At 58.9% G+C, this 20,971-nt stretch overlaps 3 protein-coding genes across 6 annotated transcripts in view; 2 read left to right on the top strand and 1 right to left on the bottom strand.

The window, feature by feature from the left end:
* Positions 1-10,929, bottom strand: part of AGAP3 (ArfGAP with GTPase domain, ankyrin repeat and PH domain 3) — a 55,251-nt gene extending 44,322 nt beyond the window's left edge. The window contains exons 1-2 of one of the 4 annotated variants that reach the window (XM_047835667.1): positions 10,807-10,927; positions 10,315-10,518 (exon numbers count right to left, since the gene is read on the bottom strand). Coding sequence is in view for 3 of the 4 variants with exons in the window: in XM_047835717.1 (XP_047691673.1) it covers positions 10,315-10,645 (331 nt within the window). In the remaining variant the exon portion in view is untranslated. Of the gene's footprint in view, positions 1-10,314 lie in introns of all 4 variants that reach the window. The other 3 variants (XM_047835717.1, XM_047835676.1, XM_047835697.1) reach the window with 3 other exon arrangements.
* Positions 10,930-13,773: 2,844 nt separating this feature from the next.
* On the top strand, positions 13,774-16,295 carry TMUB1 (transmembrane and ubiquitin like domain containing 1). Its single transcript, XM_047835747.1, has 3 exons — positions 13,774-13,896; positions 14,779-15,197; positions 15,480-16,295. Exons 1-3 carry the CDS (start codon positions 13,783-13,785, stop codon positions 15,829-15,831), a joined length of 885 nt encoding a protein of 294 aa, XP_047691703.1. The 5' UTR covers positions 13,774-13,782; the 3' UTR covers positions 15,832-16,295.
* A 257-nt stretch (positions 16,296-16,552) lies between these two features.
* Positions 16,553-20,918, top strand: FASTK (Fas activated serine/threonine kinase). Its single transcript, XM_047847466.1, has 10 exons — positions 16,553-16,767; positions 17,551-17,973; positions 18,467-18,646; positions 18,773-18,912; positions 19,400-19,613; positions 19,718-19,877; positions 20,111-20,202; positions 20,283-20,418; positions 20,492-20,606; positions 20,707-20,918. Exons 1-10 carry the CDS (start codon positions 16,686-16,688, stop codon positions 20,812-20,814), a joined length of 1,650 nt encoding a protein of 549 aa, XP_047703422.1. The 5' UTR covers positions 16,553-16,685; the 3' UTR covers positions 20,815-20,918.
* The last annotated feature ends 53 nt before the right edge of the window (positions 20,919-20,971 follow it).

Here is a 20,971-nt window from a genome sequence, read left to right as displayed (position 1 = left end):
CCACCGCCATGGGTCATGGCTGAAGGGGAGGTGACGAGCAGGATGGCCCAGGCCACCTCTCCTCTTGTGAGCTGGAAGGAGGTCACCATGAGGCAAAAAAGCCTGGAGGCCAAACCAGGCCCGGCTGCTAACCAGTGACCTTGAATCCTGGGTCAGTGGCTTCTTCCGCCCTCCTGGCCTGCAAGGCACCAAGACTGGGCTCGCCCTTCTCCGACTGTGACCCAGGCCACGCAATCAGCACCCTATTCCCTGACTGGGTGCACCTCCCCGGCCAGTGCTCCGTCTGACCTTGTGTAAAGCTGACAGGCAGAAGGCCACCTAGTCCACAGATTGGGCCGTTCACGTGACCCCGTCCACCAGCAGCTCACCAGTCCGCACTCGAGAACCTGCGGGCCCGTCCTGCGGAGACGGAAGGAGCCGGGGAAGTGTCATGGCCCTTCCCCGCCCACCTTTCTTCCCTCACCCGAAATTCAGGATTACCCTCCAGGTCCAGGCGACAGAGAGGCAAGGGGCTGAGAGGGGACGCGAGGAGGGCCGAGCAGCAGCCGCATGGGATGCGGAGGCCAAACCAAAGTGACGTGAGCTACACCGAGGCCTGCGGCCAACCCACCGGTAACAAGGCGCTGCCCACCAGGGGCCCCCGACGCACCCATTTATCTCGCGAGAGGGGGGCCTGGGCTCACACACCCCCTTCCATCCTTGCACAAAACCGCAGGAGTGCGTGAGACCCCGTGACAAGAAAAAGTTTGTGGTGGTGCTCCCACAACAGCAGGCCGCTTGAGATTTTAAGAAAAACGCACAGCGACAAAAACCTACTGCAAATCCAGTAGGATCTGTTTGCGATCTCAGTGGATCTGTTGGCGATCAATCATCGGGGTCGTGGCAGGTGCTCAGGAAGTCCGTGCCTGTGGACTGGCTGCTTGAAACTTTTTTTTTTTTTGTGCTTGAAACTTTTAAATACAGTAGAACCTTGGTTTGCGAGCATAATCTCTTCCGGAAACATGCTTGTCATCCAAAGCGGTCACACATCAAAGCGCATTTCAAGAACCATTGGCTCAGTTGTGATCCTGCAACGTTCGGGGTCATGTACAACTCGTATTGCAAGACATCCCTCGTTTATTAAGTTAACATTTAACAGAAATGTTTGCTTGTCTTGCGGAACACTCGCAGAACAAGTTACTCGCAATCCAAGGTTTTACTGTACAATACTTTAGAAAGCTGAATCCGAAAGGATATACCCTCTGCATTCACTTTTTACAACAAACAGGTGTTCTTTTGCTTATTATGGGCTAAAATTCAAGATGTTCTTCCAACACCACGGCCACGGCCCCCCCTCATGGTTACTGAGCCCTCCCCCCTCGGCCTGTCCAAATGGAGCCATGCTGAGGGCGGAGCTTGAAGACAGGACGAGAAAAGAATGTAAAATACCCCATTAATAATTTTTCATCCTGATCACATGTGGAAATGATTATTATTTCAAATATACTGAGTTCAATAAAATACAGTATTAAATTAACTTCACCTTGGGGGGGGTTACCTTTTATTTTTAAAGTTTATTTATTTATTTTGAGAGAGAGAGAGAGAGAGAATGCAGAGGAGGGGCAGACAGAGAGAATCCCAAGCAGGTGCCGTGCTGTTATCGGGGAGCCTGATGTGGGGCTCAATCCTATGAACCCCAAGACCAAGACCTGAGCTGAAATCAAGAGTCGGAGGCTTAAATGACTGAGCCCAAGCACCCACCGCCCTTTTTTTTTTTTAACCTTTCTTAATATGGCTACTTGAAGATTTCAGCCGACACGTGGGACTCACATGTGTAACTGGGCAGTGCTGAATTACAGCAAACACTTGAATCGACAGGCAAACAATCAAATGAAGGCCATGCTGGATGGCCATGTGACACTCACTGTGACAAACTGCGGTCCAGGGTCTGGACCCCTCAGCCAGAGCCTCGGAAAAATCCTGAGGTGGCTCCCCGCTCTGGGGCCTGCCAGGCTATACCAGCTCGCCCCAATCTCCGCCCCTCCAGAGTCCGAGCTACAGGAGGAGCCCCAGGCCGCAGGCACCGTGCACCGTGCACTCACTCTCGGTGCCCTCACTTAGTCGCCACCCCCACCCTGGAAATCGTGACGGGGCCTGCCACTCGAGGAGCCCTTCCGAGGGAATGGTGCCGCTCTAAAAGCTTTGCAGGCATTAACCGACTTCCTTCTCACACCTACACGACGAAACGGCTGCTTGTTAACCTTATTTTGGCAACGTGGAAGCCAAGACACAGAGAGGTTAAGGGACTCACCAAAGGTCACACAGCTACCAACTGGTTCAGCCTGGGATTCAAATCCAGGCATTGTGGTTCCAGAACCAGGTCTGTGCCCCACACAGGCCCCTTCACACCCAAGGGGCCTGTTTAACAAAAAAATCCTCACGGCCGGGAAGTTCGTCGGCCCCTCCCTGGAAGGTACGTACCAGCAGCAGAGGGGAGAGAGGGAGCCCCGAGTGGGGACCAGACCTCCTGGTCTCGCCCACCCCACCACGCACACAGTCACACATGCCCCGAGAGGCCATGGCTGGGCTTGAATCCCACTCTGTGAGCTTGGGCTCTGGGTTTGCAAGCCATCAAAACATCAAATTAAAAGGCAAAAGAGAAACCACTGGAGGCGGGCTCACCAACAGTGGCAAGGAGGGGTGCCGACTGACAAGAAAGAGAAAGAAAAGCACCCGCTATAAACAGGCGCAAAAACAGAGGCACATCCCTCTGAAGCCATGCGGTGTGGGGCCGCTCTCAGCGCCCAGAGCACAGCCTGGTCAGCCCGGCTCAGGGTCTGGGGCGGGGGGCCCAGGCGCTGCCTGAGAGATGGAGGCACACAAACGTTCACTTCAGAAAAATCTCCATTAAGAGATTAAAACCATCTGACATGCAGTATGAACAGAGTAAGGAACCAAAAGGAAGATGAACAAAGGATGAGAACGGAATCGAACAAAATACAAATGACCTAGAAATTTTTTTAATGCTCTCACTAGTAATCAACTGAATATGAAATACAACAACAACAAAAAGCATTTTAATGGTTTTTTTTTAATATTTTCTTAAAGCTTGTTTATTTGTTTTGGAGAGACAGAGAATCCTAAACAGGCTCCAAGCTGTCAGCACAGAGCCCAACGCGGGGCTCAAACTCACGGACTGCGAGATCACGACCTGAGCCGAAGTCGGACGCTTAACCGGCTGAGCCACCCAAGCGCCCCATCCTGCAGCCTTTTAAAACAGCAGCCAAGTGGGGCGCCTGGGTGGCTCAGCCGGTTAAGCGTCCGACTTCGGCTCAGGTCGTGATCTCGAGGTCCGTGAGTTCGAGCCCCGCGTTGGGCTCTGGGCCGACAGCTCAGAGTCTGGAGCCTGCTTCCGATTCTGAGTCTCCCTGTCTCTCTGCCCCTCCCCCGCTCGCACCCTTTCTCTCTCTCACTCTCTCTCTCTCTCTCTCCAAAATAAACATTAAAAAAAAAAAAAAAAGGCCAAGCAAGGAGTGACCTGCCAGTCACAGCCTGGCAGGAATGAGACCCCAAGTATCCCGAGTCCCTGACAGGGAGCTAACAGATGGACAGATGAACGCTAACAGATGAACAGATGAATGCAGGGGCTCCCTTTCTACCAGTGGAGGCTTTTCCACAAACACACAAATCCCACCTTTGCCGAGAAATGCCAATAATATCAAATCAGCTCCTCTGTGACTGATTTGTGACAGCAGAGAACAGCTAGAGAACAGACCAGGAGGACAAGCATCAGGCAGGTAACAGTGGGCACCTCTAAGGGGCAGTGGGGGGGGGGGGTACACGTGTTTCTTCTGCTTCCTTCCACATCTGAATTTGTTACACAAGCATGCGTGACTTTTGACGCTCACACATATGTTCAGCTGTTTTCAATGTTTAAATGTTTCTTTTTAAGTTTATTTATTTATTTTTGGAGAGAGAGAGTCTGCGGGTGCAAGCGCTGTCGGCACAGAGAGGGACGCGGGACTCGAACTCACACACCGCGAGATCGGGAGCTGAGCCGAGATCACGAGTCGGACGCTCAACCAACTGAGCCACCCAGGTGCCCCACAGTGTTTAAATATTTCTGAGTGTTTCCTGAGCAAGCATCTCTGTGCTATATGCAATCTCTGTGCTGCTCTTGGAGGGGAGAGACACCTCCCAGAGCCACCACTCAGTTGGGGATTCAAAACATCCAGAAGAAAATTACAGCAAGAGAGAGGGGCCCTAAATTCCCCTTAAGTTACATCCTAAAAGTTTCCATGGGTTAAACTGGAGGTCAAAAAGCTTCCCTGAGAGGCACCACAGGAAGGCTGACTGGCCAGAGCTCATCTAGTCCATCCATCCAAGGGAGGGAGCACCAGCCCCGCAGCTGGAAGACCAGTGTCTGGTACGGCCTTGGGAGAGTTACTCAATCCAGGTCCCAGGCTTTGCAAAATGGAGAGGATACTTGCATACCTAGAAAGAGACCTGCCAAGTGTTTGTTGCAAAAGCCCATGACCATCTCCAGCGGGCAGGAGGGGAACGGTAACCAGGGCAACACAGTACCAGCCAGTGCCCACATCCTCAAAGCAGGTGCTCCAGGTTACCGCCCTCCTCTGCTTCCATAACCCTAGGGCTCAGCTCCATGCCCCCAAATTAGCTCCCCTTTACCCCTTGGCCTGGAAGTCAGGAGGAAGGCAATCCGGTTAAACTAATTTCAAGTTAGCTGCGTATTAAAAACAGAATGAGGGTGAGGTGAGCGGAAGGTTCCCCGGATGAGTGTTCAGGGGATGCTGAATGAGGACACAGGAGTTCTCAGGGCCCAAGCCTGCCCCTGCTCCAGGCCTCAGCTCCCCTAAGCCTGCTTTGCAAGAAAGGCATCTTCGCTCCCGCCTGGTCTCCCTGGGGCCACTGCTCCCTTGGATGCTCAAACCGGGGTCCCCAGGCCCGTCCCCTCCAGACTCAATGCCTCAGCCACACAGACCAGCCTGCTGCTCCTTGAATACCACCTTATACTTTCACCAGCCCCCCCGCCCCGCCCCTGCTGCCTCTGCAAACCTGTTCCTTCTGCAGGGAAAGTCTCCTGGAGCCCCATGCCTGGCATACAGGTTCCATGAAAGAAAGAAACGGCAGAGGAGGGGCGCCTGGGTGCCTCAGTCAGTTAAGCATCCGACTCCTGGTTTCGGCTCTGGTCATGATCTCATGGTTCCTGAGTTAGAGCCCGCCATCAGGCTCCTTGCTGACAGTGCAGAGCCTGCTTGGGATTCTCTCTCTCTCCCTCTCTCCTGCTTTCTCTCTCTCTCTCAAAATTAAGTAAACCTCAAAACAAAAAAGTTAAAAAAAAAAAAAAGGTAGAGAAAAGTATGTAGCATGAGCTAGCCCCAGGGTACTTAGGAGCAAGAAGTGTCTTATTCGGAGGGTGTCATCCACTTGGCAGAGAAAAGAAGTTCAGGGACAGAGGACTGAATGGGGGGGGTGGGGGGAGGGGGGCCACCCTGCAGTCTGGAGGAGGTAGTCTTTCCATCCCTCTCCTGTGACCTTCAAGAAAGGGGTCTTGATAAGTCTTCCACAGGCTCTAACCTTTGCCCTGGTTGTGTTCAAATCTTGGCTTTATTCCCACCCCTCCCAACCCCTGCTTTGGCATCTGCAGGCGGATCCATTCAACCTCAGTCAGTCCAGCATGCTGGCGGGGCTCCCCCCCTGCCTTCCACTGTGCTACATGCAACTGGGCCACACGGTAGGAGCTAAATAAATGTATCTGGAACAAACGCAGCTTTCCCAGGCCACTAGCACCCACCCAGATATCCTCTTTTTCAGAATTCCTAGAACTCATCTGTGCAAAGTCCTACCTAAGCCTCCAGGCCACCACCAGGCACTCATTCCCGAAACCAGCTAATTACCGGAACTCCAGGGTAAGTGACAGACCCAGATCCCTGGGCCCCCATCTCAAACCCACTGAATCAGATCCCTTGCAGGAAGCCTCAGAAACGTGCACTTCAGCAAGTCCCCCAAGTGAATGTTACTGCCAGGCTGGGGAACAGCCGGGAGAGTTTCCCGGTCTCCAAGATGGCTATGATTGCCCTCCACCTGCCTCACCGCACGATGGGGCTGCTGTCGGGACCACAGGACACAGAGAAAGCAGGGCGCACTCAAGCCCCCAGGCAGGCCCGTGAGCTCCTTCTGAGCCCTCCCCAACACCTCTGCCTTCAGCTCAGGGCCCCCTTCCCTCTCCAGCCTAGGCTCAAACGCAACGGGAACACCTGTACCTCCTTACCCCAGTCCCGAACACTCCCCAGCCCCCCGCCCACGGTGGCAGGCCCGCAGATCCTGAGTTCACCCTCGAGAGCTAGGTGGAAGGGAGAACGAATCAGCCCACTTTGGGAATGCTCAAAGGCACTTCATCGTTTTAAAAAAAAAAAATGCTGGGGGCGCCTGGGTGGCTCAGTCAGTTAAGCAACTGACTTCGGCTCAGGTCATGATCTCACGGTTCGTGGGTTCGAGCCCCACATCGGGCTCTGTGCTGACAGCTCAGAGCCTGGAGCCTGCTTCGGATTCTGTGTCTCCCTCTCTCTCTGCCCCTCCCCCACTTGTGCTCTGTATCTCTCTCTCTCTCTCAAAACTAAATAAAATGTAAAAAAAAAATTAAAAAAAAAAATCCTGGAGAACAGGGCGCCTGGGTGGCTCAGTCGGTTGAGCCTCTGACTTCCCCTCAGGTCACGATCTCACAGTTCCTGAGTTCAAGCCCCACAGCGCAGCGGGCTGTATGCTAACAGCTCAGAGCCTGGAGCCTGCTTTGGACTCTGTGTCTCCCTTTCTCTCTGTCCCTTCCCCACTCATACTCTGTCTCTCTCTCTCTCTCAAAAATAAATAAATACTAAAAACAATATTTTTTTAATTTTGGAGGAAAACAAAGGGGGCGACAAGTCGCCCAGTTGACAAAGTCTGGTTCCTCCCCAAGTAGGAGCCACATGGCATACTTGTGGCCAAGGCCGGCTTCCTGGTCCTCCCTGTGGGCCCACAGGGCCCACCCCTGCTTGCACTCCCCTGGGGCAGACCTCCCGGGATTCACATCTCCTCAGAGACAAGCCTGCCTTTCCTGGCCACTTGCTGGGACCCCAGGCGGCTTCTTGCAGGAACTCATCCTGGCTCCTGGCTTACTTGGCCCAGCATCTGCACGTTCCATGTGCCCAGGCTGTCCCCTATCTGGACTGAGCCAGTTCCTCTGCGGCCCTCTTTCTAGGGCACAGCCAGGAGACCAAGCAAGTCCCGAGAGCTCCTGCCTGAGGCCCCACACGAGCCCTGACTGATCAGCGTGGATCCCTCCTTTCTCCGAGCCTCAGTTTCCCCACCAGGGAGAAGAGCCTGGCTCAGAGGCTCTGCACACGGTGAGCCTGCCATCCCACCACCCCCACCTGCCGGGTACACTGCTTTCATGCCTTAAAACAGCCAGATGGACCCCTTTTCTCCTTCCTTGGCCTTTGGTGGGAAAGGAACTTTTCAAAAACAGCCTGCTTCCCCTCAAATCCTGTCCTGAGACAGGAAAGCGGAATGTTCCTCTGCTTCCTTCCTCCTACCCTGGCTGCGGGGTCTGAGGTGACTGAGTAAAGCAGGCAGAAGACAGGAGGGCAAGGTGCCATGGTGCTCCCTCAGTCCCAAATGGATTCCGACTGCATCTCCTGGGTCACCTTCAGAGCTGGAACAAATAAATCCTTCACCGAAGTATTACCAGAGTGAGGCGGAAGCTTATTATACACTAGGAAAATGTCATCCCTTCCCACTAAGAGGCTCAGCCCTAGTAAACACAGACCGGCCTCCCGGCTACGGATGTGTTACGTAACAATATTGCCAGGACCCAGGTTTGATGCTGGGCCCTGGCAGGGGGGCTCGGCCAGGCTCACAGGGAGCCGGGAAACGCCCCAAGAAGCTGCTCTCCTCCCTCCCCCAAGCAAGAAGGTGGGGACACTGCTTTACAAGGCAGCAGCAATATGGTTTGGCAGATGGAGGCTCTACAGCAAGAAAGGATATAGGGCAGAAATTGGAGAAGGAGTTTTCTGGGTTTGTTTTTTTTTTTTGGTTTGTTTTTGGGGGGGGGGGGTTATTTGTTTTTCTGTTTGGTTTTGTTTTTCGTTTTTTGTTTTTCCCTGCCTGCCCAGAGCAGAAAATCTATGTGACAAAAGTGGGGAAGCAGGGGTGAGGTGGGTGATAAAGATGGATCCCAGGAGAGAGGCTGGACAAAACAGGGGAGCGGGAGGAGAGAGGTGCAAGGCCCCGCCAAGGGAGAGCAGGGAAGCGGGGATCAGGAGAGCTGCGAATGCAGCGTGCGGAACAGCTGGGCCCGGTGACAATGAGACATCGGGTCCCGGGATTCACGATACCAAGCTTCCAGGCTAAGCAGACAGAACATGGGGTACTTCCAAACCGCAATGGGGAAGTTGGTCACGGGGGAGGGCTCTACGAAGAGAAATTCCGCCCAGCACGTTGAATTTAAGACAGGGACGAAAACTGAGCACGTCCCGGGAATCATGAGCCTCGTGGCACAGAAGATGCCCAGCTGGAGGCCTCCTGAGTCTGGGCTGGGGGGGGGGGGGGGGGCGGGGGTGGTCACAAGCCACTGCTAAGGAAGTTGGAGCTGGATGGGAACCCAGCTGATTCTGCCTCTCCCTGCTCTGGGAAGCGCTCTGAGGGAGGTGTCCTCCCTCAGCCCCCACCTCGGGCTAGTCCATCAAGTCTCTTCGACAAAAGGAGCTGGGGGGAGGGGGGGGTATCTGAGAGCTGTTCCTGAACTTCTACTTCCCCAGAGGGACAGTGACGCTCTGGGGAATGGCGACTCTCCCTGCCCCACCCGTTTCAGATCGAGGAGGAAAAATTGGTCATCTCCTCTCTTTGGGGCCCTGGGCTCACACAAATGCCATCTCCTGGTCCCCAGCCACAACGGTGATTCAGGCCATTTACTTGGATCCATGTTAATGAGTTTTTCCCCGTCGCCTAATTAGTTCCCTGTGAACTCAGCCTTGAGAGGAAAGAGGTAACAGAGGATTGGGGAAAGGACAGAAGGAAGTCAGCTTGGAGTGTGACAAGAAGGCAGGACTCTGGGTCTAAATGGGGTCTGCGGCTCCCAAAACACTGAATGCTCCTTCCTCAGCTGTGGGGACGTCCAAAAGCAGGAAGGGAGTAGTGTTCAGGCACAGGAGCCCTGGAGCCTTACACAAGGAGAAGGTGGGAGTGTGGCCCTAACTGCCAGGCCCAAGAAGTGGACAGGCCGTTGCCCACAACTCCATGTCATCGCCCAAACACCTTGCAACTAGCCCCGCATTTCCGCTAAAGCTGAACCCACCACCTGCTTGCTGGGCGTCCCCCTTCCAATGGAGCCAGAGAGGAAGGAGATGACCCAGGGCGAGGCCCATCTGCCCCTTGGATGCTCAAAGGTCACGGTGCCACCAGGGAATCTGTGGGTGTGGTGCCCCCCACCCCGACACATCAGGGGTGGTGGGATATGTGCCGACAGCGTGAACCCACTTCCTCTGCGCCCCCCCCCCCCGGTGGCAGCCAAATTCCGGGGCTCAAGAGCCTAGAGAAAAGGGCGCTAGGCAGGGCAGTGGCCCGGGATTCTGGGGTTTGACGCCCAGCGCCGTGTCCGTGGAGGTCAGACAGCGCCCCGCAGTCCCGCGCCCGCCTCCCGAGCGGCTCCTGGGTGCGCGGGGGACCGGACGAAAGCGCGGATGTACCGGCCGGTGCCTCCCACGCGGTCGCGCCGCCGGAGCCCCGCGCCAGGCCCGGCCTGCGCCCGCCTTGGCAGCGGCAGCGTGGGGGGTGTGCGTCGGGAAAGGGCGCCGCGGCGAGCGCCACCCTCCGGGGCCCGCGGGCGCTGGGCCCGGGAAGGCTGCCATCCACTAACGGGAGGCTCGATTCCCCCGCCCCGCCGCGGGGCAGGGCCGGGCCGGGGCAGCAGCCCCACCTCCCGGCCCGCCGAGGCCCTCCGAGGCCCTCCGCGGCGCCCACCCTCCCAAGGCATGCCTGGCCTGCTCCGGCCCCAGCCCCCCGCACCTCTGCGGCTCTGAGCGCACCTGTCCCCGGGGCGACACCACCCTCAAGCCCTGGGGTACTAAGAACGGAAAACGTGTCCCCTGGCACGGGACCGGCCCCGAGCCCCAATGTCCCCGGACGAGATACAGCGAAGCTTGGACGACCGCTCTGCAGCGCTGGCGATCAGCAAAACCGCGTGGCCAGGACCTCAGGCGCGCGACGACCCCAGACGGGGAGAGCGTGGCCGAGCCGGGCCACCGCGCCCCAGCTCCCGCAGACCCCGGCTCCGCTCACCCTCGATGGAGATGACGTGCTCCCGGATCTGGTTCTGCAGCGCCAAGTCCTCGATGCGCTCGATCAGGTCGTAGATGGCGTAGATATTGGGATGCACGGATTCGAAGCGTTGGATCTCGGCCCGGATGGCTGCCGAGTTGGAGAGCGCGAACTGCTGGGGGGGCCCTCCGGCCAGCTGCTGCGAGGGGCCGCCGCCGCCCCCGGCCCCCGGCCCCGCGCCGCCGAACTGCCCGCCGCCCCCCGCGCCGCCGCCGCCACCGCCGCCGCCCCCCGGCGCCGCCAGACTCGGCTGCTGCTGCGGGCTCTGCCCCCCGCCCGCCTGGAAGTTCATGGCTCTAGAGCCGCGGGGCCCGAGGCGGGCCCGGCCGGGGCCCGGGGCGGCGCTGCGGCGGCGGCGGTGGCGGGCGGGCGCGCGGGGCTGGCGGGGCCGGGACTAAGGAGCCGGCGGCGCGGGGCTAGCGCATGAGGCCGGAGGCCGGGGGCCGAGGCCGGGAGGCGCCGCCGGGCACGCTGTGGCCGCCGCTGCAGGGCGCTTCTCGGCGTCGCGATCCCGCTGCCTCGGAGCAGCCTCCAGCGGCAACAACAACGGGACCGGGAGCGCGCGGCCCGGGCCCTCCCCCCGCGTCATGCGCACGCACCGCCGCCCCCGCCAGCTCCGGCACACGCAGCCCGAGCCCCCCTCCCCGCCGCCCCCGCCCCTCCTGCGCGCCGGCCCCAGCGCCCCCGCCCCTCGCTCGCTAGCTGGCTCTGCAGCCTCCACCCCCAAGCCGCGCGCTCCAGCTCCGGCGCCCGGGCCCCTCCCACCTAGCCTTGGCCCTTCCGCCTCCTCTCCAGCCCCCACCCACACCCGCCGTGAGGGCCACCAGCCCGAAGTGGACAGCCACTCTGGCCTCCTCCCGGCCCCGGCTCTCTCGTTCGCCTCCCTGCTCTGGTCTGGGTGGGGTGTCCGATCTTTGGGCAGTGCCCGAAACGGTGCCCTGTGCCCGAGGGTGCTGATGAACGCGGCAGATTGGCCGAGAAGGGCCTCCGGCCCAGGCACAGCTGTGCCTCACACAGTTCTGCCTTTTAGTGCGACACGAGCCCCCCTGTTCCCGTCCGAGATCATCCTCAGGGACCACTCTGTCCCCACGGTTCTCTCTCTGGTCCTCCCCTGGACTCTAGACTGGGGGCTGAGGCACAGAGCCTAGAAATCTGGGTTCCCTGCTTCCGTTTCCAGTTCTCCCTGAGAGCTTCCTTCATCAGCAGGGCCCTTGGAAATGACACTCTAAACAACAGTCCCCACTCATCTTCAACCTTCCCCTAAAAGACTTTCCTTTGGGACCGGGACGGTTCACTGACTGCCACCACCCTGGTCCCGGCTGGTACACAGGCAAAGAAGGGAGATGAATCCAGTATTATGCTTTCTTCTCCCCTCTCATCCCATTCAAGAGACTCACCAGAGCCCACAAGGCTCTCTTAATTGTCACTCCCTCACCCACCCTGTGTTCCTGTCCGCTCCTTCCAGGGACAGGGAGCTCCCTTCAATGTCTCAGTTCCTCTGCATCCCCATTGCCAAAGCCGTCAGCAGTCCTGCTAATCCACCTCCATCCCCCATCTTTCTTAAAACGTGTAAGAGAGGGCATGTGCAGGGCACTGGCCCCAGCCAATCCAGGGCCATGCCCCGATGTCCTCTGGGACAGTTGACATATGCCAATCTCGATACACACACTTCCACCTCCCAGGCCAAGCTAGGTCTTTTCCCAGCAAACAGTTGACCCCATTTGGCCATTCACATAACTCTGCCCCAGTCACCAAGGCAGTCACCTAAGTGTCTTGTACCTTCCAAAGAACCAGGCACAAGCTACTCAATACCCGGGGCCTCCCTAGCTCCTGAAAGATTCAGGTTCTGTCTACATGTTTGACCTTACTGATGTCTTGTACCCTCTCCATGCTTCATCAGCAAAATATAGTAATTGAGCAAAACACCTAGCTCTCGTACTGTGTAATTCTAAAAGCAATAGCAAAGACGTCTTTTAGATGCTTAACTAGAAAGGACGGTAAGAATCTGCACCAGGTACCTCCCAGGAGAGATGCTGAGAGTAAAGAGTATCTCAAATGGGTTGCCCCAGCAGCCTAACAGATCTTCGTTAGGACTGTGGGCTTGTCTACATGTCTGTCTCCTATTATTATATGAGCCGCATGAGAGCAGGGACAAGTTTACCTGTGTGATTCACCATTGTATTCCCAGCATCATGCAGTGTGTGTGGCATTTGGTATACCTTTAATTAATGTTCCGCGTGCCTGGGTGGCTCAGTCGGTTAAGCATCCGACTCCTGGTTACGGCTCAGGTCATGATCTCAAGGGTCGTGAGATAGAGCCCTGAGTCGAGTCAGGGCTGTGCTGACGGTGCAGAGCCTCCTTAGGAGTCTCTCTCTTCCCCTCCCCCCTCTCAAAATAAATACACTTAAAAATGTTTCTAGAATAAATGAATGAATGAGAGGGAAGGAACTAGAGAGAAGTCAGGTCTGTCTGCCATACATCTAAACTGGCTTTCCCAAGGCAACACTTGGGGTACTTGCTCCCACAGGTAAGCATGAATGGAAACTGTAGGGTACATTGCTTTTCATCAAGACTGGCCTATAAAACCCAGACATGAGATCTCTGTGGCCCAGAGGAAGGAGGGGAAAGCCATAATTAGCTGACCCAAGCCAGGCTGGGGCTCAATGTCCTCTACACAGTGACACTCTGAGGACCCAGTTTCCAAGCCCAGATCTGGGTGGAGAGAGTGTACTAATACTAGGTGAACAAATACCTACTGTGTAACAGATCCCTTACATCGTTTTCATGCTTATTTAATAAAATCTAATTTCTTCCTTAGAATTTCATTATGAAATTATGCTTTAGGAACAAAGAAATTAAGATTCAAAGAGATTCAGTAGCACACCCAAGGTTATACAGGTGATAAACACAGGATAAGAGATCGATGGGCATCTGTGCCAGGCTCCAAGGTCCATGCTTCTTGCATAGTGTTACAGGGGCAAGGGGAAAGGACCAGGGAAACAAGACAGCACAAGCCACCGTGGCCAGCCTTGGGGAGGGGTGCGTAACCAACCTGATGAGACAGCCCATGGGTACTGGGCTCTGAGCCAAAGAGTCAATTTAGGGGGCCCACAGTGCCTTTTGGCGTTCACTCTGACATAAGAGCAGACCGGGATAGGGGCCACCTGAGCTCTCCAGTCACTGCATCTGTTAACACGGGGACTCTGACGTGCTCTAGCTGACGTTGGTTTTTGGAGTGACAGATGCCCTGGATGCCAGCAGGGGAGGGGGCGGATCCTACTGTCGCCCAAACCTCAGGGGACTAGCAAGCCCGCCTCCGCGGGCCCCTCAGCGTCTTGCGGGCACCAGGACTATCCTGCAGATCCCCGCACGTGGGTCCGCAGGGTGGAGGGCGGGAAATGCGCACCGCGCAGGACTACAAGTCCCACAATGCTTCGGGCGGCGGCGGCAGGGAAGGAGGGGGTGCCTTCAGGTGTCCGCGACCTCGGCGCCTCCCGCCCGGAAGTGCCCGAGGGTCCGCTATGGAGCTGGCGGAGCCGGGCGGTGAGTCCCTGCGCGTTGACCGCGCCCACCCCACCGCCCCGGGCCCCAGCTGGCCCCCTCTCGTCCCGCCCCCGGTTCTCCGGTTGCCCTAACGCGGCTCCGGGGGGGCGGGAAGATGGGAGGGGTGATGGAAGAGCTGGGGGTAGGGAGGGCGAAGTCCGGATTCCTGGGCGGGATCTGGGGTCCGCCTGCGGAATGGGTTTGGAGAGGCTTCCAGAAGAGGCGCGGAGTCGGGCCGCCACGGGGTGGGCCTTCAGTAGACTGGAGGGGCCAATTTGGGTCGGGGGATGGCAACCATTGGAAGCTCCGAATTGCCAAAGGGCGGAGATTGACGTGTGGTGTGGGGAAGCCTTGGGAAGCAGTCCCCATCCGCGGATGGCGTTTGGTTAAATGATAACGGGGCGGGGGGCGGGGGAAAGAAACCCATTTTCTATCCCCTTGGAGCACCTTCAATGATGGAGGAGTAGATGAGCGTTGGGATGAAATAGACGAAGGAGTAGATAAACTCTGGGGCAGTGATGGGAGACTAGGTCAGCTTTGGGGTGAAGTTCGGTGAGGGTTGAATTTAGGGAAGAAGTTGCTTAGAATGTCGAGGCCCTTAAGTCGGGAGAGTGTTTGGATGAATGGAGGAGCGGGCTGAAGACCTAGAACTCAGTTTAGAGCAAGTTAGGACTCGGGATTTGGTGATGCGAAGGGGCCCTTGAAGCAAGGTTGGGACATCAGGTTTCAGAGCAGTAATGTGCCCTAGGGTGGAGCTTGCGCTAGCGGGAGAGGGATAAAGACTGTGGGAGAGTTTGGTGGGGTGGCTTCAGGAGCCTGTGGAAGTTCAGAGGGCTGTTGGCCAGCGATCCAGGCCCTCATGGGTTCTTTGTGCCTCTCCAGCTCAGTAGCGTGGCAGGCAAGGCAGGTGCCATGGCCTTGATTGAAGGGGTGGGTGATGAGGTGACCATCCTTTTCGCGGTGCTTGCCTGCCTTCTGGTGCTGGCTCTCGCCTGGGTCTCAACACACACCGCGGAGGGCGCCGACCCACTGCCCCAGCCATCAGGGACTCCAACACCAGCACAGCCCAGTGAAGCCATGGCGGTCACCGGCAGCATCAGAGGGGAGGCCCCAGGAGCCGAAACTCCCAGCTTGAGACACAGAGGTCAGGCTGCACAGCCAGAGCCTGGCATGGGGCTCTCAGCAACGTCACCAACCCCGGACTCCCCCCAGGAGCCCCTAGTGCTCCGGCTGAAATTCCTCAACGATTCAGAGCAGGTGGCCAGGGCCTGGCCCCACGATACCATTGGCTCCCTGAAAAGGTAAGCTGGGATGGGGACAGGAAAGAAAATTCTAAAGAGTGGGGTGGCAATGATCACAGACCCAGAGAGGCCACGAGAGAGATCGGAGACCTCCCCCTCATTCTATAGAGGAGGGAACTGAGGTCCCCACATGGCACATTGTATTGTCCCCCCATAGCAGGAAGGGACCCCCTTAGAGGCCACCAACTGGGTGGTGGGTGGAGGCAAAGGTGAGTGTTGTTCTGGGCAAGGGACCAGGATTGCCTGAGGCCTGCTCTCTTACCCAGGTCCCTCTCTCCTCAGGACCCAGTTTCCCGGCCGGGAACAGCAGGTGCGACTCATTTACCAAGGGCAACTGCTAGGAGACGACACCCAGACTCTGGGCAGCCTTCACCTCCCACCCAACTGCGTTCTCCACTGCCACGTGTCCACGCGCGTGGGTCCCCCACATCCCCCTTGCCCACCGGGGTCAGAGCCAGGCCCCTCCGGGCTGGAAATAGGCAGCCTGCTGCTGCCTCTCCTGCTTCTGCTGCTGCTGCTGCTCTGGTATTGCCAGATCCAGTACCGGCCCTTCTTTCCCCTGACCGCCACTCTGGGTCTGGCCGGCTTCACCCTGCTCCTCAGCCTCCTGGCCTTTGCCATGTACCGCCCGTAGTGCCTCCACGGGCTCTCGGCAGTGTCGCCGGCCCCTCCGGACCTTGCTCCCCACGACACAGTGGGAGTTGTTGTCTGCCCAGGCCCACCACTCCCGCCTGCCTCTTCCCACTACCCTGGAGCCCAGCGCTGCGCAGCAGAGCGCTCCGGGAGTCGGCTGAGGCCCCTCCCTGTGACCTCCATGGCTCTGGGCCACCTCCTGGGGCTGCTGGCTCTCAGCCCCCATTGACAGTCAGCTCTTCGGGGTCAGGCAGCTGCTGTCACTGCCTTGGCCCTGGGCAGAGCCAGGCTACACCCCTGGGCCCATCTTAGTATTCTGTCTGAGGACCCAGCCACTTCTAGTCCCTAAGAACTCCTTGGGCTGATTTGGGGACCCAAGAACTGCGGGGCGCTGGTGAAGGGGAGCTGGGAGGGGCAGAGGGCTTCTCTGGAACATGTGCAGATTAAATAACTGTGAAGTTTTCACTCTCCGTGTGTGTCTCTGAGTGTGCGGGCCCGCGGGGGTGTTGGGCGGGGAGCCCTTGCCCACTGGGAGAAAAGGAGCGAAAGGAGCGCACTGAGGTCTCCGGGTGTCCAACCAACCTTACACGACCCGCCGCCGACTTCCGCTCTCTGTTCGCCGGAGCCTCAGAGCCCGGCCTTCTGGCTCCGCCCCCGGCACCGCCCAGGCTCGGCGCGCGCAGCTTCCCGGAAGCGGGGGGCGGGGCGCGCGGCGGCGGCGGCGGCGGCGGCGGCGGTGGCGCGCGCAGGGCCTGACGGGAGCCACGTCTGTCCCGGTCTGGGACTGAGCCGCTATTGGCGTCCGGGCCGCGATCCGGGGGCTGCTGGGAAGATGGCGGACTCGGTGGCCCGCCGATGAGGAAGCCGCGGAGGGAGCCCGGCTCCCGGGCCCCGAGACCGACTGAGGGAGCGACCTGCGCGGGGCCTGGGGAGTCATGTAGGGGTGGCATCTGCGGGGCGGGCTGTGGGCGGGCGGCGGGAGTTGGCGTTGGCGACCATGACCACGGTCTGCTGGCGTCCCCGGGCTCGGGTGGGTGTGGGGGTCCCTGACACGGCCGACTCCGCACCTTTGCAAAGCTGCGCGCTCGGGCTCCACGGGCGCCCCGCGAGGTGGGCGCTGCGTTCTCGTTTCACGGGTGAGGAGGCTTGGGCTGAGAGACGAAGCCACTTGTCCAAGGTCATGCCGGTGGTAAGCGGGAGCGCCCAGCATGGAACCCAGGACCGCCGGCTCCGGAGCCCGCGTTCCACCCTCCTCGCCGCTGCCGCCTCCTGCGGGAGGGGGAGGTGGTCGGGAGGGCGTATCGACGGGGCCAGCTGGGCTCCAGGCTGGGCACGACCACTAACCCGATTCGTGACCTCAGGCTTCACTGCCTTTCCTCTCTGGGCCTTGGTTTCTCCACCTGTGAAATCGATGTAGTGCCAGCCCTGCCTACCACCTCACAGGCGTGTGTAGAGGACCAGAGGAGATACGCAATGCATGTGGAATTGCTTTGTAAATATCACTGTGCCGCGTACACCGAAGGTGCCGTTTCAAAGGATGGAAGGAGGCAGAGAGGGGCGGGGTGGGGAAGACTAGAGCAGTCTCCAGGAAGAGTGAACATGAGTGTGGGTTGCTCCGACCCCAGGGCCCTCTGAATTGGGGAGCGAGGTAAGGATTAAGATAGCGGGTTTTCCTCCCCTTTGGAGAAAACCTCACCCCCTTTTCTGGGCTGCCCCTCAGGGTCTCCAACACCAAACTCCATGCTTCGAGTCCTGCTCTCTGCCCAGGCCTCTGCTGCTCGGCTCTCTGGCCTGCTGCTGCTCCCGCCAGTACAGCCCTGTTGTCTGGGGCCCGGCAAGTGGGGGGACTGGCCTCCTGGAGGAGGCCTCCATGCAGGCCCCGTGCAGGGGCTACAGCGGCTTCTGGAACAGGCGAGGAGCCCTGGGGAGCTGCTGCGCTGGCTGGGCCAGAACCCCACCAAGGTGCGCGCCCATCACTACCCCGTGGCACTTCGTCGTCTGGGCCAGCTCTTGGGGTCTCAGCCACGGCCCCCTCCTGTGGAGCAGGCCACACTACAGGACTTGAGTCAGCTCATCATCCGAAACTGCCCCTCCTTTGATATTCACACCATCCACGTGTGTCTGCACCTTGCAGTCTTACTTGGTGAGGAGGGTGTCTGGGGGTGGGTGGGTGTTAACGGAAGAGTAGAGAAAGAGCATAGAAGACCCGAGATCACTGACAGAATTCACCTCTCAGGCTCTGCCAGGAATGGCGCATACCCTGGCACGCTTGCTGCCCCTCCCGTCTTCACAGCAGACACCAGGAGTCCAGCAGCCTTCGTTCCAGCTTAGCTAGGGTGCCAACCCTGATTCCTTCCAATACAGTGCTCTAGAAAGCCACTATAGCGTGTCACCATTGGCATGAGAGGAGAACTCCCTTGCCATCTTTGTATAAGGCCTTCCCCACAGACCGTCCTGATACCATACGTTCACATGGCGTTTCACCTTTCTCCAGTGTTTCCACTTACACTGTAGCAACTCTTCCAGTCCAGAACGTGGAGACGTGAGAGGTTGGGAATTCACCCACTGAACCCCAGGACTGGAGCAGAGCAGCTCTCCGTTACCAGGACTGCCTCCTCTGACCCTCTCCCTCTCAGGCTTCCCATCAGATGGGCCCTTGATGTGTGCCCTGGAGCAGGAGAGAAGGTTCCGCCTCCCTCCGAAGCCACCTCCCTCTCTGCAACCTGTCCTTCGCGGTGGGCAAAGATTGGAAGCTGCTCTGAGCTGCCCTCGTTTCCTGAGGCATCCACGGCAGCATCTCATCCGCAGCCTGGCAGGTGCTGGAGGGGACTAAAGGCAGGTGGCGGGGAGGGACCGAAGAGGAGGCAGGTGGTGGTGTCTGGGCTAAAAGGCGTCGTCCAGATCTGGCCCGAGGGTCCAGCATAATAGGCTGTTTTTCACAGAGGCCAGGCCGGAGGAACTGACACCCCACGTGATGGTGCTCCTGGCCCAGCACCTGGCCCGGCACCGGTTGCGGGAGCCCCAGCTTCTGGAAGCCATTGCCCATTTCCTGGTGGTCCAGGAAATGCAGCTCAGCAGCAAGGTGGGATTACCTCCCGCCCTGCCATGCTCCTCTCCCAGCCCTCCTCAGGCACCTTGTCAGGCCCAGCCCCCCATGCAGCTTGACCGGCTGCTGCTTCCTGCGGCAGACAACCAGCTAGGCTCTCTGCTCTGGCCCCTGGGGGTTCGTCTTTGCTCAGACCCTCTTGGCTTGTCCACCTACCCAGCGTGTATGCCTGGTTCTCTGCAGTTCTCCAAGCACTCGGCGCTGTCTTAGCTTCGTTGAGCCCACTCCTCTAAGTCTTCAGGGCCGGCCCCCACAGCGACGTCTCCTCTACTGGTTTGATTAATCACATGGGGCTCAAGACACTGGTTACGCTGTCAAACTTCTGGTGTGTACGCCGGGGTAGAGGGATCGTTCTGCCTTTACAGAGACAGCAGCTTGCAGGCCAAGCCTCCCTGAGGCTCAGCTTGTGGCGGATACCGGAGAACTGTTTCGTGCGGGGTGAAGGGCTGCTCTTCCTTCACAGGTGGTACAGAAGTTGGTCCTGCCCTTTGGGCGGCTGAACTACTTGCCCCTGGAACAGCAGTTTATGCCCTGCCTTGAGAGGATCCTGGCTCGGGAAGCAGGGGTGGCTCCCCTGGCTACTGTCAACATCTTGATGTCACTGTGCCAGCTGCGGTGCCTGCCCTTCAGGGCCCTGCACTTTGTCTTTTCCCCAGGATTCATCAACCACATCAGTGGTGCGCGGACAGGAGGGCTGGCTGGGTCCCCCAGGGCCAGCGGGCAGGGGCGAGTGGGGGTGGGGCCCCGCAGCCCAGCGAGCCTCCGGCCTGCTTTCCCACAGGCACCCCTCACGCCCTGATTGTGCGGCGCTACCTCTCCCTGCTGGACGCAGCCGTGGAGCTGGAACTTCCAGGATACCGGGGTCCCCGCCTTCCCCGAAGGCAGCAAGTGCCCATCTTCCCCCAGCCACTCATCACTGACCGTGCCCGCTGCAAGTACAGGTGGATGGGGCAGCCTGGGGGAGGGGAGGGGACCAGCCTGCAAGCAGCACAGAGTAGAAGAGCCAGGGGGACCCTGAACTGTCGGTGCTCGTGCGCCCTAAGTGGTCACGGGAGGGGACAGAAATGGGCCTCGGGACACGGAAGGCATTTGCCCAGGGTGGAGAAGCGTGCAGGAGTGATTTAGGAGGAGACTCTCGAGCCTTTCCATATCGGTGTTCCCCCTCCCCTCTCAGTCACAAGGATATAGTGGCGGAGGGGCTGCGCCAGCTGCTGGGGGAAGAGAAGTACCGGCAGGACCTGACCGTGCCTCCAGGCTACTGCACAGGTGAACCCCAGGTGGGGTGGCCCAGCCCGCAGGGATACAGAGCCGTGGCTGGAAGCCAGCGGCCCTTTCTCTTCCTCCAGACTTCCTGTTGTGTGTCAGCAGCTCTGGTGCCGTGCTGCCCGTGAGGACCCAGGACCCTTTCCTACCATACCCTCCCAGGTCCTGTCCCCAGGGCCAGGCTGCCTCTCAGCCCACGACCCACGACCCGGCCCAAAGGTAAGGGGAGAGGGCGGAGGAGCCTCCCCTGCCTCTGTGGACAGCGCCCTGAGCTATGGTCCGTCCCCTCCAGGGTGGTGCTGATGCTGCGGGAGCGCTGGCATTTCTGCCGCGACGGCCGAGTGCTGCTGGGCTCTCGGGCCCTACGGGAGCGGCACCTGGGCCTGATGGGCTACCAGCTCCTGCCGGTGAGCGGCCCCTGCCTCGCCCCGGGAGAGACTCCACGCCGTCCTTTCTCCCCTCAGCCCACGGGCCCTGTGGGTAACGTGCTGTCCTCCCCCCCCGCAGCTGCCCTTCGAGGAACTGGAGTCACAGAGAGGCCTGCCCCAGCTCAAGAGCTACCTGAGGCAGAAGCTCCAGGCCTTGGGCCTCCGCTGGGGGCCTGAAGGGGGGTGAGGGGACACACACGGGGCTCAGGATGACCCTCCGATGGGGGGTGGACGATTTGCACTTTGGCTTTCTCTGTTTCGGTTTCTCATTAAAATCCCTTTCCTTCCTCATCTTGCATCTTGTTTCTGGGACAGGGAGCGGGCTGGGTTCCCCCACCTCTTTT

This window comes from Prionailurus viverrinus, chromosome A2 (assembly GCF_022837055.1).
Source record: "Prionailurus viverrinus isolate Anna chromosome A2, UM_Priviv_1.0, whole genome shotgun sequence".
In the NCBI taxonomy this organism is placed as follows: Eukaryota; Metazoa; Chordata; class Mammalia; order Carnivora; family Felidae; genus Prionailurus; species Prionailurus viverrinus.
Note: the sequence above shows the minus strand (reverse complement) of the source record. Positions and strands in the feature narration are given on the sequence as shown.

What these genes read in the sequence shown, in the direction of transcription:
- TMUB1 (XM_047835747.1), top strand. Translation starts at nt 13,783, where the DNA reads ATGCTTCGGGCGGCGGCGGCAGGGAAGGAGGGGGTGCCTTCAGGTGTC. An exon ending in GGAGCTGGCGGAGCCGGGCG is followed by an intron (nt 13,897 to 14,778) that starts GTGAGTCCCTGC and finishes GTGCCTCTCCAG; the next exon opens with CTCAGTAGCGTGGCAGGCAA. An exon ending in ACCATTGGCTCCCTGAAAAG is followed by an intron (nt 15,198 to 15,479) that starts GTAAGCTGGGAT and finishes CTCTCTCCTCAG; the next exon opens with GACCCAGTTTCCCGGCCGGG.
- FASTK (XM_047847466.1), top strand. Translation starts at nt 16,686, where the DNA reads ATGAGGAAGCCGCGGAGGGAGCCCGGCTCCCGGGCCCCGAGACCGACT. An exon ending in CGTGCCCGCTGCAAGTACAG is followed by an intron (nt 19,878 to 20,110) that starts GTGGATGGGGCA and finishes CTCCCCTCTCAG; the next exon opens with TCACAAGGATATAGTGGCGG. An exon ending in ACCCACGACCCGGCCCAAAG is followed by an intron (nt 20,419 to 20,491) that starts GTAAGGGGAGAG and finishes CGTCCCCTCCAG; the next exon opens with GGTGGTGCTGATGCTGCGGG.